Source organism: Monodon monoceros, unplaced genomic scaffold (genome assembly GCF_005190385.1).
Source record: "Monodon monoceros isolate NGI ecotype Baffin Bay Population unplaced genomic scaffold, NGI_Narwhal_1 Super_Scaffold_18, whole genome shotgun sequence".
Taxonomy (NCBI): domain Eukaryota; kingdom Metazoa; phylum Chordata; class Mammalia; order Artiodactyla; family Monodontidae; genus Monodon; species Monodon monoceros.
Window position 1 is genome coordinate 143,869,070 of NW_021703774.1, and position 18,811 is coordinate 143,887,880.

General features: G+C 40.0%; 1 protein-coding gene across 1 annotated transcript in view; it reads left to right on the top strand.

Moving 5' to 3' along the window:
• Positions 1-11,211: 11,211 nt before the first annotated feature.
• ZSWIM5 (zinc finger SWIM-type containing 5) overlaps positions 11,212-18,811 on the top strand; it is a 253,756-nt gene continuing 246,156 nt past the window's right edge. Inside the window, exon 1 of the mRNA XM_029230688.1 lies at positions 11,212-11,809. Coding sequence (XP_029086521.1) covers positions 11,212-11,809 — 598 coding nt within the window. The remainder of the gene's footprint in view (positions 11,810-18,811) is intronic.

The window sequence follows — 18,811 nt, forward strand, 5'->3', positions numbered from 1 at the left end:
GTGTCATTTAAAGCTTGTGTTTCCTTATTACTTTTCTGTCTGGATGATCTGTCCATTGGTGTAAGTGAGGTGTTAAAGTCCCCCACTATTACTGTGTTACTGTCAATTTCCTCTTTTATAGCTGTTAGCATTTGTCTTATGTATTGAGGTGCTCCTATGTTGGGTGCATATATATTTATAATTGTTGTACATCTTTTTGGATTGATCCCTTGATCATTATGTAGTGTCCTTCCTTGTCTCTTGTAACAGTCTTTATTTTAAAGTCTATTTTATCTGATATGAGTATTCTACTCCAGCTTTCTTTTGATTTCTGTTTGCATGGGGTATCTTTTCCTATCCCCTCACTTTCAGTCTGTATGTGTCCCTAGGTCTGAAGTGGGTCTCTTGTAGTCAGTATATATATGGGTCTTGTTTTTGTATCCATTCAGCGAGCCTGTGTCTTTTGGTTGGAGCATTTAGTCCATTGACATTTAAGGTAATTATCGATATGTATGTTCTTACTACCATTTTCTTAATTGTTTTGGGTTTGTTTTTTTATGTCCTTTTCTTCACTGTGTTTCCCATTTAGAGAAGTTCCTTTAGCATTTGTTGTAGAGCTGGTTTGGTGGTGCTGAATTCTCTTAGCTTTTTCTTGTCTGTAAAGCTTTTTATGTCTCTGTCGAATCTGAATGAGATCCTTGCTGGGTAGAATAGTCTTGGTTGTAGGTTCTTCCCTTTTATCACTTTAAATATATTGTGCCACTCCTTTCTGGCTTGTAGAGTTTCTGCTGAAAAATCAGCTGTTAACCTTATGGGAGTTCTTTTGTATGTTGTCATTTTTCCCTTGTTGCATTTTTTTAAACATCTTTATTGGAGTATAATTGCTTTACAATGGTGTGTTAGTTTCTGCTGTTTAACAAAGTGAATCAGCTATTCATATATATATATCCCCATATCTCTTCCCTCTTGCGTCTCCCTCCCTCCCACCTTCTCTATCCCACCCTTCTAGGTGGACACAGAGCACCGAGCTGATCTCCCTGTGCTATGCCGCTGCTTTCCACTAGCTATCTATTTTACATTTGGTAGTGTATATATGTCCATGCCACTCTCTCACTTTGTCCCAGCTTACCCTACCCCCTCCCCGTAGCCTCAAGTCCATTCTCTAGTAAGTCTGTGTCTTTATTACTGTCCGGCCCCTAGGTTCTTTTTTTTTTTTGACGTGTGAAAAAAAATTTATTAATATCAACACTAGGAAAGAAACAGCTTTGACAATTGTCTCTTTAAAACAGGGAAAGAGCTCCCAGTGACCAAACCTGGAACAGTTTGAACAACAAATAGTGTGGTTTTGGATTATAGAAGTTACCTTTTTGTAAGAGACACTTATATTTATACTTTGGGATATGAGAGGGTTTCTAAAGGAATAAGACACAACAGCACTAAACACAAGGGGAAATTTTTTTCTTTTTAAACACCTTTATTGGATATAATTGCTTTACAATGGTGTGTTAGTTTCTGATTTGTAACAAAGTGAATCAATTATACATATACATATGTCCCCGTATCTCTTCCCTCTTGCGTCTCCCTCCATCCCACCCTCCCTATCCCACCGCTCTAGGTGGTCACAAAGCACCGAGCTCATCTCTCTGTGCTATGCGGCTGCTTCCCACTATTTTACCTTTGGTAGTATATATATGTCCATGCCACTCTCTCACTTTGTCCCAGCTTATGCTTCCCCCTCCCCGAATCCTGAAGTCCATTCTCTAGTAGGTCTGTGTCTTTATTCCTGTCTTGCCCATAGTTTTCGCATGACCTTTTTTTTTTTAGATTCCATATATATGTGTTACTTTACGGTATTTGTTTTTCTCCTTCTGACTTACTTCACTCTGTATGCCAGACTCTAGGTCCATCCATCTCACTACAAATAACTCAATTTTGTTTCTTTTTATGGCTGGGTAATATTCCATTGTATACATATGTCACATCTTCTTTATCCATTAATCTGTCGATGGACACTTAGGTTGCTTCCATGTCCTGGCTATTGTAAACAGAGCTGCAATGAACATTGTGGTACATGACTCTTTTTGAATCATGCTTTTCTCAGGGTATATGCCCAGTAGTGGGATTGCTGGGTTGTATGGTAGTTCTAATTTTAGATTTTTAAGGAACCTCCATACTGTTCTCCATAGTGGTTGTATCAGTTTACATTCCCACCAACAGTGCAAGAGGGTTCCCTTTACTCCACACCCTCTCCAGCATTTATTGTTTGTAGATGTTTTGATGATGGCCATTCTGAGTGGTGTGAGGTGATACCTCATTGTAGTTTTGATTTGCATTTCTCTAATGATTAGTGACGTTGAGCATCCTTTCATGTGTTTGTTGGCAATCTGTATATCTTCTTTGAAGAAATGTCTATTTAGATCTTCTGCCCATTTTTGGATTGGGTTGCTTGTTTTTTGGATATTGAGCTGCATGAGCTGTCTATATATTTTGGAGATTAACCCTTTGTCAGTTGCTTCATTTGCAAATATTTTCTCCCATTCTGAGGGCTGTCTTTTCATCTTGTTTATGGTTTCCTTTGCTGTGCAAAAGCTTTGAAGTTTCATTAGGTCCCATTTGTTTATTTTTGTTTTTATTTCCATTTCTCTAGGAGGTGGGTCAAAAAGGATCTTGCTGTGATGTATGTCATAGAGTGTTCTGTCTATGTTTTCCTCTAAGAGTTTTATAGTGTCTGACCTTACATTTAGGTCTTTAATCCATTTTGAGTTTATTTTTGTGTATGGTGTTAGGGAGTGTTCTAATTTCATACTTTTACATGTAGCTGTCCAGTTTTCCCAGCTCCACTTATTGAAGAGGCTGTCCTTTCTCCACTGTACATTCCTGCCTCCTTTATCAAAGATAAGGTGACCATATGCGTGTGGGTTTATCTCTGGGCTTTCTATCCTGTTCCATTGATCTATATTTCTGTTTTTGTGCCAGTACCATACTATCTTGATTACTGTAGCTTTGTAGTATAGTGTGAAGTCAGGGAGCCTGATTCCTCCAGCTCCATTTTTTTCCCTCAATAATGCTTTGGCTATTCGGGGTCTATTGTTTTTCCATACAAATTGTGAAATTTTTTGTTCTAGTTCTGTGAAAAATGCCTTTGGTAGTTTGATAGGGATTGCATTGAATCTGTAGATTGCTTTGAATAATATAGTCATTTTCACAATGTTGGTTCTTCCAAGAACATGGTATATCTCTACATCTGTTTGTATCATCATTAATTTCTTTCATCAGTGTCTTATAGTTTTGTGCATACAGGTGTTTTGTCTCCTTAGGTAGGCTTATTCATAGGTATTTTTTTGTTGTTGTTACAATGGTAAATGGGAGTGTTTCCTTAGTTTCTATTTCAGATTTTTCATCATTAGTATATAGGAATGCAAGAGATTTCTGTGCATTAATTTTGTATCCTGCTACTTTACCAAATTCATTGATCAACTCTAGTAGATTTCTGGTAGCATCTTTGGGAATCTCTATGCATAGTATCATGTCATATGCATACAGTGACAGTTTTACTTCTTTTCCGATATGGATTCTTTTTATTTCTTTTTGTTCTCTGATTGCTGTGGCTAAAACTTCCAAAACTATGTTGAATAAGAGTGGTGAGAGTGGGCAACCTTTTCTTGCTCCTGATCTTAGTGGAAATGTTTTCAGTTTTTCACCATCTAGAATGATGTTGGCTGTGGGTTTGTTATATATGGCCTGTATTATGTTGAGGTAAGTTCCCTCTATGCCTACTTCCTGGAGGGTTTTTTTTTAATGGGTGTTGAATTTTGTCAAAAGCTTTTTTTGCATCTATTGAGATGATCACATGGTTTTTCTCCTTCAGTTTGTTAATATGGTATATCACGTTGATTGCTTTGCATATACTGAAGAGTTGCATTCCTGGAATAAACCCTGCTTGATTACGGTGTATGATCGTTTTAGTGTCCTGTTGGATTTTGTTTGCTAGTATTTTGTTGAGGATTTTTGCAGCTATGTTCATCAGTGATATTGGTTGTAGTTTTCTTTTTTTGTGACGTCTTTGTCTGGCTTTGGTATCAGTGTGACGGTGGCCTCATAGAATGAGTCTGGGAGTGTTCCTCCCTCTGCTATAGTTTAGAAGAGTTTGAGAAGGATAGTTGTTAGCTCTTCTCTAAATGTTTGATAGAATTTGCCTGTGAAGCCATCTGGTCCTGGGCTTTTGTTTGTTGGAAGATTTTTTTTTTTTTTTTTTTTTTTTTGCGGTATGCAGGCCTCTCAGGCCTCTCACTGTTGTGGCCTCTCCCGTTGCAGAGCACAGGCTCCAGACGCGCAGGTTTAGCGGCTGTGGCTCACAGGCCCAGCCGCTCTGCGGCATGTGGGATCTTCCTGGACAGGGGCACGAACCCGTGTCCCCTGCATCGGCAGGCGGACTCTCAACCACTGCGCCACCAGGGAAGCCCTGTTGGAAGATTTTTAATCACAGGTTCGATTTCAGTGCTTGTGATTGGTCTGTTTATATTTTCTATTTCTTCCTGGTTCAGTCTCAGGAGGTTGTGTGTTTCTAAGAATTTGTCCATTTCTTCCAGGTTGCCCACTTTATTGGCATATAGTTGCTTATAGTAATCTCTCATGATCCTTGTATTTCTGCAGTGTCGGTTGTTACTTCTCCTTTTTCACTTCTAATTCTATTGATCTGAGTCTTCTCCCTTATTTTCTTGATGAGTCTGGCTAGTGGTTTACCAATTTTGTTTATCTTCTCAAAGAACCAGCTTTTAGTTTTATTGATCTTTGCTATCGTTTCCTTCATTTCTTTTTCATTTATTTCTAATCTGATCTTTATGATTTCTTTCCTTCTGCTAACTTTAGGGGTTTTTTGTTCTTATTTATCTAATTGCTTTAGGTGTAAGTTTAGGTTGTTTATTTGAGATGTTTCTTGTTTCTTATGGTAGGATTGTATTGCTATGAACTTCCCTCTTAGAACTGCTTTTGCTGTATCCCATAGGATTTGGGTCTTCGTGTTTTCATTGTCATTTGTTTCTAAGTATTTTTTGATTTCCTCTTTGATTTCTTCAGTGATCTCTTGGTTATTTAGTAGTGTATTGTTTACCCTCCATGTGTTTTTATTTTTTACAGGTTTTTTCCTGTAATTGATATCTAGTCTCATAGTGTTGTGGTCGGAAAAGATACTTGATACGATTTCCAGTCTCTTAAATTTACCGAGGCTTGATTTGTGTACCCAAGATATGTTCTATCTGGAGAATGATCCATGGGCACTTGAGAAGAAAGTGTATTCTGTTGTTTTTGGATGGGGTGTCCTGTAAGTATCCATTAAGTCCATCTTGTTTAAAATATCATTTAAAGTCTATGTTTCGTTATTTATTTTCATTTTGGATGATCTATCCATTGGTGAAAGTGGAGTGTTAAAGTCCTCTACTATGATTGTGTTACTGTCAATTTCCCCTTTTATGGCTGTTAGCATTTGCCTTAAGTATTGAGGTGCTCCTATGTTGGGTGCATAAATACTTACAATTTTTATATCTTCTTCTTGGATTGATCCTTTGATCATTATATAGTGTCCTTCTTTGTCTCTTGTAATAGTCTTTATTTTAAAGTCTATTTTGTCTGATATGAGAATTGCTACTCCAGCTTTCTTTTGATTTCCATTTGCATGGAATATCTTTTTCCATCCCCTCACTTTCAGTCTGTATGTGTCCCTAGGTCTGAAGTGGGTCTCTTGTAGAGAGCATTTATGGGTCTTGTTTTTGTATCCATTCAGCCAGTCTATGTCTTTTGGTTGGAGCATTTAATCCATTTACATTTAAGGTAGTTATCAATATGCGTGTTCCTATTACCATATTCTTAATTGTTTTGGTTTTGTTATTGTAGGCCTTTTCCTTCTTTTGTGTTTCCTGCCTAGAGATGTTACTTTAGGATTTGTTTTAAAGCTGGTTTGGTGGTGGTGAATCCTCTTAGGTTTTACTTGTCTGTAAAGGTTTTAATTTCTCCATTGAAATTGAATGTGATCTTTGCTGGGTAGAGGAATCTTTTTTGTAGGTTTTTCTCTTTCATCACTTTAAATATGTCCTGCCACTCCCTTCTGGCTTGCAGAGTTTCTGCTGAACGATCAGCTGTTAATCTTATGGGGATTCCCTGGTATATTGTTTGTTGTTTTTCCCTTGCTGCTTTTAATATTTTTTATTTGTATTTAATTTTTGATAGTTTGATTAATATGTGTCTTGGTGTGTTTCTCCTTGGATTTTTCCAGTATGGGACTCTCTGTGCTTCCTGGACTTGATTGACTATTTCATTTCCCATATTAAGGAAGTTTACAACTATAATCTCTGCGAATATTTTCTCAGACCCTTTATTTTCTCTTTGTCTTCTGGGACCTATATAATTTGAATGTTTCTGCATTTCATGTTGTCGCAGAGGTCTCTGAGACTGTCCTCAATTCTTTTCATTCTTTTTTCTTTATTTTGCTCTGCAGTAGTTATTTCCATTATCTTATCTTCCAGGTCACTTATCCATTCTTCTGCCTCAGTTATTCTGCTATTGATTCCCTCTAGCGAATTTTTAATTTCATTTATTGTGTTGTTCATCATTGTTTGTTTGCTCTTTATTTCTTCTAGGTCCTTGTTAAACATTTCTTGTATTTTCTCCATTCTATTTCCAAGATTTTTGATCATGTTTACTATCATTACTCTGAATTCCTTTTCAGGTAGACTGCCTATTTCCTCTTCATTTGTTTGGACTGGTGGGTTTTTACCTTGCTGCTTCAGCTGCTGTGTATTTCTCTGTCTTCTCATTTTGCCTGACTTACTGTGTTTGGGGTCTCCATTTCTCAGGCTGCAGGTTCGTAGTTCCCGTTGTTTTTGGCGTCTGCCCCCAGTGGCTCTGGTTGGTTCAGTGGGTTGTGTAGGTTTCCTGGTGGAGGGGACTGGTGCTTGTGTTCTGGTGGTTGAGGCTGGATTTTGTCTTTCTGGTGGGCCAGACGGCATCCAGTGGTGTGTTTTGAAATGTCTGTGAACTTATAATGATTTTAGGCAGCCTCTCTTCTAATGGGTGGGGTTGTGTTCCTGTGTGCTGGTTGTTTGGCATAAGGTGTCCAGCAGTGTAGCTTGCTGGTCATTGAGTGGAGCTGGGTCTTAGCATTGAGATGGAGATCTCTGAGAGAGCTTTCGCCGTTTGATATTACATGGGGCAGTGAGGTCTCTGGTGGACCAATGTCCTGAACTCGGCTCTCCCACCTCAGAGGCTCAGGCGTGACACCTAGTTGGAGCACCAAGACTCTGTCAGTCACCTGGCTCTGAAGAAGAGGGAGAAAAACAATAAATAAATAGATAAAATAAACTTATTAAAATAAAAAATTTCAAAAAATTATTTTAAAAAAGTAATAAAAAATAAAGTAAGAAAGAGCAACCAAACCAAAAAACAAATCCACCAATGGTAACAAGTGCTAAAAACTATACGAAAAAAACCCAAAGAAACAAAAAAAACCCACAGACAAACGGAAGCCTAGGAGAAAGGGTAAAAGCAAAGTTTTACAGACAAAATCATACAAAGAATCATACACATACACACTCACAAAAGGAGAAAAAGGGAAAAAATATATATATTAACAAAAGAAGGAAGAGAGGAATCAAATCAATAAACAAATCTACCAGTGATAATAAGCTTTAAATACTAAACTAAGATAAACATACAACCAGAAACAAATTAGATGCAGAAAGCAAACCCCAAGTGTACAGTAGATCCCAAAGTCCAACGACTCAATTTTGGAATGATTTGCTGTCTATTCAGGTATTCCACAGATGCAGGGTACATCAGTTTGATTGTAGAGATTTAATCCACTGCTCCTGAGGCTGCATGGAGAGATTTCCCTTTCTCTTGTTTGTTAGCACAGCTCCTGGTGTTCAGATTTGGGTTTGGCCCCACCTCTGCGTGGAGGTCGCCTGAGGGCATCTTTTGGGAAATCTGAGGTCTTCTGCCAGCGTTCAGTAGGTGTTCTGTAGGAACTGTTCCACATGTAGATTTTTTTTTTTCTTTTTTTTTGCGGTACGTGGCCTCTCACTGTTGTGGCTTCTCCCGTTGCAGAGCACAGGCTCTGGATGCGCAGGCTCAGTGGCCATGGCTCACGGACCCAGCCGCTCCACAGCATGTGGGATCTTCCTGGACTGGGGCATGAACCCGCGTCCCCTGCATTGGCAGGCGGACTCTCAACCACTGTGCCACCAGGGAAGCCCTGTAGATGTATTTTTGATGTATTTGTGGGGAGGAAGTTGATCTCCATGTCTTAGTCCTCTGCCATCTTGAAGCTATTCTCTCTTTTTTTAAAAATAAATATATTTATTTTTATTTATTTATTTTTGGCTCTTTTGGGTCTTTGTTGCTGCGTGCGGGCTCTCTCTAGCTGTGGCGAGCTGGGGCCGCTCTTCATTGCAGTGCATGGGCCTTTCATTGCGGTGGCTGCTCTTGTTGCAGAGCACAGGCTCTAGGCACTCAGGCTTCAGTAGTTGTGGCACATGGGCTCAGTAGTTGTGGCTTGCGGGCTCCAGAGTGCAGGCTCAGGAGTTGTGGTGCACAGGCTTAGCTGCTCCACTGCATGTGGGATCTTTCCAGACGAGGGCTCGAATCTGTGTCCCCTGCATTGGCAGGGGGATTCTTAACCACTGCACCACCAGGGAAGCCCAAATGTGATATAGTCTTAAGGTGGAATATTTTACAGCACTTAAAGGAATTAGATCTCTGTGTGTCAGTATGCACAGGAAAAAGAAAGTTAGCAATGTGATGGTAGGCAGCTGTAATAACATTTAATTAAATGAAATATACACAAAACAATGTTACATATGTACACACACATAATTTACAAATGGACTCCAAACTCAGGTTGTACTTGCTCCCAGTGATGCTATATGGAGGTGGTTAAAGTGGACTTCTGATATATTAAGTAATAATTATTAATTCTGAGTGGTGAGTATATGGGCATAGATTGTGCTATTCTTTGTGCTTTTCTATAAAGTTTAATGTCTTCCAAATAAGGAAAAATCACCTAGTTAAATCAAACTTGTAAGAATCAAACTTGACTCTTAGTAAATATATTTAGTAACATTTCTTCATATATCCCAACCTCTATTAACTATATTTTCCAGCAGTTGAGTAAATCAGAGTAATGTATTCATTGATTCAGAAAGCAAATGTTTTTTTTTGGCGGTACGCGGGCCTCTCACTGTTGTGGCCTCTCCCGTTGCGGAGCACAGGCTCCGGACACGCAGGCTCAGCGGCCATGGCTCACGGGCCCAGCCACTCCGCGGCATGTGGGATCTTGCCGGACCGGGGCACGAACCCTGTCCCCTGAATTGGCAGGCGGAGTCTCAACCACTGCGCCACCAGGGAAGGCCAGCAAATGTTTTTTGAGCATCTTCCATGTGCATGCAGTATGGTGAGTGTTGGGACAGGCCTTTATATAGAAATATTTTCTGCCCTTACGTAGCTCATAATCTAATCAGAGAGAAAGGCATTAAAGGGATACTCATGCCACAGATAAACTCTGATAAGTTCTAGGAAAGAAAAGATTGGGTGCCATGAAAGTCTATAATTGTGGTACCAGATTTAAGGGGCAGTGGGGATTATGCTACTTCACAATAATCCATTTAGATATTTACAGATATAAATCAATTAACAGATGTAAACATATTTATTATCTACTACACTGAATAAGCACTAGATTTGAATTACTTCTAATAAATTATACGTATAGACATTATTACTAGCTCACTTTTACAAATGACTTGAGTCATGATTAGCATCACACAAGTAGCAGGGGTGATTTACACCCAATTCTGACTCTACTGCCTATGCTCTTTAATTCTGAGATTACAGCAGAAGCAAACTACTTTGGCCCATGTCCATCTCCAGTAATTTACTCCCTTATCCTTATTTTATACTACACTCTAGAACTCTTTCATTTTGAAGGGAGAACGCAACTGAAGGAACTCTCAAGACAGTTGTTGGAACATTTTAACGTTTTAGAGATTAGTTTGTCAGCAAATCTGAAATAAATTTTCCTGACTGAGCAACATACCGTTGCTTACAACTCAGTTTTGTTTATTGAGGAGTTAGTGGTGAAGTTGCTGTATGTCAAGCAGAGGATAAATTATCGAGAAGAAAATAGACATGATCTTTGCTTTCATAGTGTTGACAGTCAGTTGGGCAGTCAGACATTACACAAATATATAAAAATATGTGTGCAACTTGTTATAATTAACATGAAGGTGTAGAAAGACTGAGCCAAGTGAGGAAAACATAAAAGACCTAATTTAGACTGGAGGCAGGGGATCAGAGAACTCTACCAGAAATCACACAGAAAAGTTTTTTTTTCCCCCCTAGGATGCAAGGTGTTAAAACCCTTTAATATCCACGGAGGCTGCAGCCGCCGTGGCGGTGAGATCTTGGCGCCCCATTGTCCAGTCGGGGGCTGGTGCGACTTTGCCCGGCTCCGGAGGGGACCGCCGACTTTATTCTACATTGCTGTGGTGTGAGGAGAGTTTTCATCACTGGAACTTCCCGATTTTTTCCTAGTGTCTTCCTAGCGTCTTTCTGCCAGATCTTTCGCTCCGCTGTGACAGTCGCGCGTCTGGTCAATCTACAGAGGACCCCGATTTTGAGTTTTCTCTCTTCCTCCGCTCCGCAAGCCTAGCACTTCACAGCGGCTCCTCGCGTGGCTCGCGCCCGGCCGTTGCACTTGGCCTCACAGTCCACTCCTCTCCCTCCAGGCGGCAGGTGGGTTGGAGGTGAGCGAGCTGGCGAGGGTCCGGCGCTCCTCGCCCTTGGCTGGCCTCCCTCTAGGTTGAGGTCGGCCCAGGGCGAGCGCTCGGTGCGCGTTCTGGGCCGTCTGCGCCTGGCGCGCGCCGCCGGCCCGCGCTCGCTCCCGTCCCTCCTCGCGCTCGTGGCGGCCCGGACGGCGCGCGCCGCCTCTCTCTTCCTCAGTCCGCCCCCGTCGGCCCTCGCGGAGCGCGCACCGGACCGGCCTAGGCTCCACACTCAGGCCGGCAGGCTCGCGGGTTTGCTCGCCCCGCCCTCCCCCCCCCCCACCCCCGGCGCCGCAGCTGGGCGCTTGCGCGGGGCGCGTGGCCGTGGCCAGGGTCTCCGCAGCAGCCGGTGCAGCCGCCGCTGCCGCCGCTGCTGCCGCTGCCGCTGCCGCCGCCTCAGTCAGTCAGTCAGTCCCCAGCAATGGCGGAAGGAGGTGAGCGAGAGGAGCTGCTCTCGCCACCGCCGGTCTCTCCGGCCAAGCGCCTGTGCTCGTGGCCCAGTCCACAGGCTCACCACCCTCGCGGTTCGCCCGGGGCGGCCGGCGGCGGGGTGGGGGGCGTCGGCGGCAGCTGCCTGCCCCTGGGGGCCCGCCCCCACCTGCAGCCCGAGTCCTTGCTGGACTGTGCCGCCAAGACGGTTGCGGAAAAGTGGGCGTACGAGCGGGTGGAGGAGCGCTTCGAGCGGATCCCGGAGCCCGTGCAGCGCCGCATCGTCTACTGGTCCTTTCCGCGGAATGAGCGGGAGATCTGCATGTACTCCAGCTTCCAGTACCGCGGCGGCCCTGGCGCCGGCTCGGCTGGTGGCGCCGCGGGGGCTTCGCCGGCCGAGGAGGGGCCGCCGCCACCCCCCGGGGCCGCCGCTCCGGCCGGCTCCGCCCCCGGGACCGGCGCGGCGGGGGCGTCCCCGGGACTGGGCTCAGGGGCAGGAGCCGCCGGTGGCGGTGGTGGCGAGGGGCTACCGTTCCGCCGGGGCATCCGTCTGCTGGACAGCGGCTCCGTGGAGAATGTGCTGCAAGTCGGTAGGTGCTCGCTTGACTCCTCTCGGGTCCCCGGCTTCCTCTTCCGCAGGTGCCTTCTCTTTGCACAAGCCCAGGGCCAAGACCCCGGCTTTCTGCCCAACTCCTGTTCTCCGGTGAAAGGACAAACTAGTCACATAAAAAACTTTTCTTAACATTTCGTTCAGGTCCACTGCTGCTCTTTCCTCCACCAGCCCAGTGCCCGCTTTTCTTTTTGTTTGAAGAGCGAATAGATCTCTTTTTTACTCTTCGTTCTACACCCCAGGCCAAGGCAAGAAGGATGGGGAGGTATGGCTTTCTGGATGTAATAATTTCTGAAATGCGTTTTTCTAATTTAAGTTTAGAGAGGAGAGAATTGTTAGTGAATCTGGAGCAAGCGGTCTTGCAGGGAATGTTTGAGGGACAGGCTGTCAATCTAGTCTTCGCAGATTGAAGCTGGGTATAATTAACTTTAAAAATGGAAAAAATCAACAAAATACTGTGCATTTCAGACAATTTTAATTACCTGCCTTAATATTTCCCCCCCTGGACCAGTGATACTTGGGAATCTAGGCTGTGGACTTAACAATAACCGAAGATGGAAATGTGACAGCTTCTCTTTTCCACACTCCCACCCAAGGAAAAAAAAAGGCACAATCTGGAGTGGGGGTGGGGTCTATCTTCCTTGTCAGACTGGGGTAAATCAAAAGCTGGTCACATTGGGTTTTTCAAATGCTTCTCATTTAACAAGTCTTCATATTTGCTTTTGTTTTATCTTTTTGTTTGTGGGAAAATGAAAAGGATTTCTTTCTCTTGTACTCCTCCAGAGCTTCTAGTCAGTTTGTTCATCTTATTAAATATACAAATACAGTAGTCCTGATTTGTGGAATGGTTAGGAAGAAAGGGAAAAAAATGACATTGTTTAACATTGACTTGCTATGTGGGAAATTAAAACACTGATTTTTTTTTCTATTTGGACTGTTATAGCATTTTGGAAGTGCATCTTATCTTTATGCATTTTATTGTACAGTATATGCTCATATTTATTGAAAAAATATTGATTTTTGAAAGGAGTTGGAGAGAGGTTGTTTTTAGAATTAAACAAGCACAGGAACACACATACACAGGAACCCTAGACATCTAGCTGTCTTCTCCCCAGGTAAAACTGACATATTTGAAATTTTCTTTTCATTTTAAGAGTAGCACATTGTGGTGTTTCATATAAGGTAGTCTACTTCTGATTATTGAGAGTCACTGAACCCTGTGTTTCTTTTTAAAACAACATATACCACAATTTGTTTTGCAAATGTGAAGTGTAAATTTATCTGAATTTATCCTGTGTCAGAATATAGTGACAGTAAGTTGAGAAAGTTTTGTTTATTTGAGGCTAGTCCTTTGTGTGTTTGTGTGTATTTTTGAAATAATTAATTGAATAATCAGATAATTAAGGTGTACAGCTTTAATACTGAAAACATGAAAATGATTTTATTCATTTCTTTATTCATCTGTAGACCTTTATTCATCTGTAGACCTTATTCTTTGTATGAGTTTCTATCAGTTAACTTTTAAGATTCTTGTTTAAAATATTTTGAATTGAAAAGTGTCAATTTAAGTGGTCATTTTATAGTAAGAAATATTGGGTTTGAAAGAATTTTCAAACTTTGGGGGGGCAGATGAGAGAGAGGAAGAGGTTTAAAGAGGTATATATTTTGAAAGTGACTATAATGTCAAGTTACAAATGAAATCAGATTTTGTGGGTGATCCAGGTCATGTTTAAATCAGATATTTTTCTTTTATAATAAGATAGTTGGCATGCTTATTAGGGTGATGAGCTCTTGTATGATAGTTTTTGGGACTGGAGAAAGGACATATATAAGCATATTTTCTGACTCTTACTTTGGATTTCATAGATGAAGGTAGGAGAATGAATTAATCACTTTTAAGTAATGCTATTTGAGAACGATGAGCTGTGTAATCTTTATTTTTCTGACTTTAATTTATGCTAGTAAGTGTGGAAGAGAAGGATATTCCATTCTCTATCATTCTGAGTTCTGTATCTTGGCATGAACCATCTTTTAATATGTAAAGTTAGAGACCCATCCCTCATCTGTTAAACCTAAAATGTGAGTATGTGACTTAATCTAGATGATAGGTTTTATAAAAGTATTGCCAAGAGATGAGTGAAAAAGTGATTTGTATGTAGCAAGATGGTAATCATGTTCTTCACTTTATAACTTCACTTCAAACTCAATATAATTACTCAGTGGTATTAATAAAAATTCTACATATTTCCTTACTGTGTCCAAGCCATAGTTGTAACCTCAGAATTGGGAAGTTACTAAAGGCTGATACTTTAGGAAGGAAGGGATGTTAGGGTATTTCTATAACAACATCTTTTAAAGAAAAGATTCATAAGGATATTTAAATAAGGAAAACAAGAATACCTTAAAATAAATAAATAAATTTAAAAATAAAGAGAACAGCACAACACAAAATTTGAAGGAAAAAAAATTAGACAACAACAAAAACTTGTACAAAGTGTAGGTATATTAAATTCGGTAACTTCTGATTACTTTCCACATGGAATCTGGTAATAGGGAGTCATGGCCTGGTTGAAAAGCAAATGCTCTGTAGAAAACATCAGATTTGGTATCAGAACTAAAACTTTCCCAGCTTGATGTAAGCAAATGGGAGGACTAGGTTGTTATGCTCAAAGGATACATTTCTTTTCCATGACAGTACTGAATCAGAAGTATTGTTCCTTTTAAAAGGGGAAAATTGTAAATTAGTGTTTTCATGGACGTCTGTAAGTTTGAAGCTCTGTGAATAGACTTTTCTGATCTCTCAGTATTATTAGGGTAATAGAGTTCAGGTGTTTTAAGCATCTGCATTTTTAACCTGTTTAAGAGGCCCATGGAAATAGTGGTAGTATAAACCTTGGGAAAATACTCACTCAGGAATCTGCAGATGTTATAAGAATGGTACAACTATAATTTACTAATGATTTTAAGATGTTGACCCTTTTTTGCTATCCATCATATTTTAAATGGATTTCTCTGTGTTTGGTAAAACTTAAAGGAGGTTTGTGTCTTCTCAGGGAAATCTGAATTGATTGAGGGAAAAGAAGCATTAACAGTTTTTCTCTTGTATGCAGAAATATTATATTTATTTGAGTATTTAGATTTTCAAAAATTGGATAAAGGCACACAGGGTCCTTCAGTGCTGGTATTTCTTAATTATATAGATATCCAGAAATTATCATAGATTCTGACAGTTGAGCCCCATATTTTTAGCCTACATGTTTTCTAATAAACACATAATTTGTATGTGGATATAGTCTTCAAGACTAGAGCCACAATGCTAAGTACTACTTTATGTGGAAGAAGTGTAATTACAAAGTTGATAATAATAAAAAGGTCCATTTCAGGAAGTTATCCATAGCTTAAACGTTAACTAGTAAGTTTATAATTATGAGCATGTATATATTATCAATAAACATCTATGAAATTTTTCTATAGTACAAACTTTTGTGAAATACAGCAGTAACAAGTATTACAGGTATTGATTTTTATATATAATTTGTTTTTAATCTCTATTATTTAGGGGAACAAAAGATATCCTCATCTAAAAAGCTTTATAGCATGTGTGTAAGTTAGAATAGATATAAAATCATAATAAAATTTCCATGTGGGGAAAAATGACTTACTTTTATGTGAGATATTCCAGCAGGGAAAGCAGCTGCATACCTTTAAGGATAAGTGGTAACATTTTTTAGAGTAGAAACTTACCAAGTTTTAAAATCACATTGCTCTTTTACTTATTTTTTTTGATCAATGAGGTCTCTCCTTCCTCCTCCACCACAGTGCCTCACACACACATCTTAATATTTAGTAAATGTTTGTTAATTTCCAAAATATACAAACAGCTCAATATCAAAAAAACAAAAAGCCCAGTCAAAAAATGGGCAGAAGACCTAAATAAACATTTCTCCAAAGAAGACATACAGATGGCCAACAGGCACATGAAAAGATGCTCAATATCGGTAATTATTAGAGAAATGCAAATGAAAGCTACAATGAGGTATCACCTCACACCAGTCAGAATGGCCATAATTAAAAAGTCTACAAATAATAAATGCTGGAGAGGCTCTGAAGAGAAAGGGACCCTCTTACACTATTGGTGGGAATGTAAATTGGTGCCGCCACTATGGAGAACAGTATGGAGGTTCCTTAAAAAACTAAAAACAGAGCTGCCATATGATCCAGCAATCCCACTCCTGGGCATATATCCAGAGAGAACTCTAATATGAAAAGATACATGCACCCAGTGTCCATAGCAGCACCTTTTACAATAGCCAAGACAGGGAAGCAACCTAAATGCCCATTGACAGAGGAATGAATAAAGGTGTGGTACATATATACAATGGACTATTACTCAGCCATAAAAAAGAATGAAATAATGCCATTTGCAGCAACATGGATGGACCTAGAGATTATCATACTAAGTGAAGTAAGTCAGACAGAGAAAGACAAATATCATATGATTTCACTTATATGTGGAATCTGAAAAAATGATACAAATGAGCTTATTTACAAAACTGAAATAGACTCACAGACATAGAAAACAAACTTACGGTTACCAAAAGGGATAGTGGGGGTTGGGGGGAGAGATAAATTAGGAGTTTGGGGTTAACATTATAGACTACCGTATATAAAGTTGGTAGACAACGAGGACCTCCTGTAATAGCACAGGGAACTATATACAGTATCTTGTAATAACCTATAATGGAAGAGAATATGAAAAAGAATATATATGTTCGTGTGTATAACTGAATTGCTTTGCTGTACACTTGAAACTAACATAACATTGTAAATTAAGTATACTTTGGTAAAAAAAAGTTTGTTGAATAGTGAATGTTTAGAAGTTTAAAAACAGACTTCTCAGTATTCTAAAAGAGAGAGAGACATGAATTTTTATAATGAGTGCAGTGTTAGAAGACATGGGGAAAACTCCATACTTGCGCATATAATAAACTGATAACAGTAAGTGGTATGAACGTTGCAACAGTGTGTATCTTTTACGTTGACTGTTTTATGTGAAGAATGGTGATTTATCAGTTTCTTCAAAACTTCAGATGAATTCTTATTGAAAGTGACTTTCTCAAGGAATAGAGCTTTAGATTTTAAAGATAATGAATACACTAAAGATAGTGGACTTTTAGAGGTTATCTTTATTTTAGGAATTAAAAAAATGTATTATTGAATGTGAATACAAAGTCTAAATTTTGAAGTGAAAGGGCCGGAAATTTACTTAAGCCTATGTGAAACAATTTCTTTGCTCTTGTTTCAGTAATGGCTATTAAAAATCAAGACACTGAGACTTCCCTGGTGGTCCAGTGACTAAGACTCTGTGTCCCCAGTGCAGGGGGCCTAGGTTCGATCCCTGGTCAGGGAACTAGATCCTACATGACACAACTAAAGACCCCGCATGCCACAACCAAGAAGATCCGCATGCCACAACTAAAAGTCCCGCGTGCTGCAACTAAGACCTGGTACAGCCAGATAGATAAATAAATAAATAAATAAATAAAATATTAAAAAAAAATCAAGACATTAACCGTCAGTATCCTATGGTTGATGGCTATATATGTACACACACGTGTTAAAATGTATACCGCTATACCCCCAAAAGTCACATTTACTGTATTATTTTAGAAAATAATTTTTAAAAATCAAGATGTTAATATGTCAGTAAATTAACGTATAAGAGAAATACTGAAAATGCTGTAGTAGTTTCCTATGGCTGCTGTAACAAACTGCCACAAACTGGGTGGCTTAAAACAACAGAAATTTACTGTCTCACAGTTCTGGAGGCTGGAAGTCTGAAATCAAGGTATCGGCAGGGTCATGCTCCCTCTGAAACCAATGGGGAAATCCTTCCTTGCCTCTTGCTAGCTTCTGGTGGTTTGCCAGGAGTCTTTGGCATTCCTTGGTATACAACTGCATAACTCCAATCTCTGCCTTCTTTGTCACAGGCGTTCTTCCTATGTATCTCTATCTTCACATGGCCATTTTATAAGGACATGGATTATTGGATTAGGGGCCTACACTGCTCCAGTATGAGCTCATTTTACCTAATTACATGTGCAACGACCCTATTTCCAAAAAATACATCACGTTCTGAGGTACTGGGGGTTAGGACTTCAACATACCAATTTTGGAGGACACAATTCAACTCATAACAGCTTCTCATGCTTGTTTTTTGTTGCATAACAGAGTTTCATGTGAATTTTAAACTTTTATATGTTGGATATAGCTTAAATTAGAAATCACCAAATTCACATTATTAGGTAAGCATTATTTCAATTTAATTGATTCAATTTGCATGATGATTATTTAATATTTTTAACACATGTGGGACTTTTTTGACAAATTAGTGGTCATTTAAAGGTTAAACCTGTCATCCTTCTTTATAAAAAATGATGACTGTGCAATATAGCACTCAGGGTACATGCATGGATGAACAGATTACTGTGGGATTTTTTTCATGCATAGCATTTATAACTCGTGTATAGAAATAGGTAACCCTCAGTTGTCCAGAGCCTCTTCAGCATCTCCTCCTTCAGTCAGATCACCAGTGGCTTGAGTGTTCTGCCAGTTCTGCATCGTCCACTGTACAAGAAGGTATGAGACCTCGCTGATAGCTTAAGGGCATAAAGATCGCAGTGCTTGAAGCTTATCATGGAGAAACAGGAGGACAAACTGGAGATGCTGTACAAGCTCATCCTGGTGGAAAACAAGAGCCTGAGCTGAGGGGCACCTTGCATGGACTTTCTCTGTCATATGTACAAGGAAGTTCAGCAGCTACTGAGCTAGAGTAAGTGGGTAAACAGAATAGGGTCCTAGGCCAGCTTCCAGAAAGTACCCCAGGAGAGCAGAGAAATCTGGACAGTTGCATATCTTATAAGTCATGTAAGCTGACCTCAGTCTCTTTGCTGGGAGGGGGAAGTTTAAGGAGATACTTTCT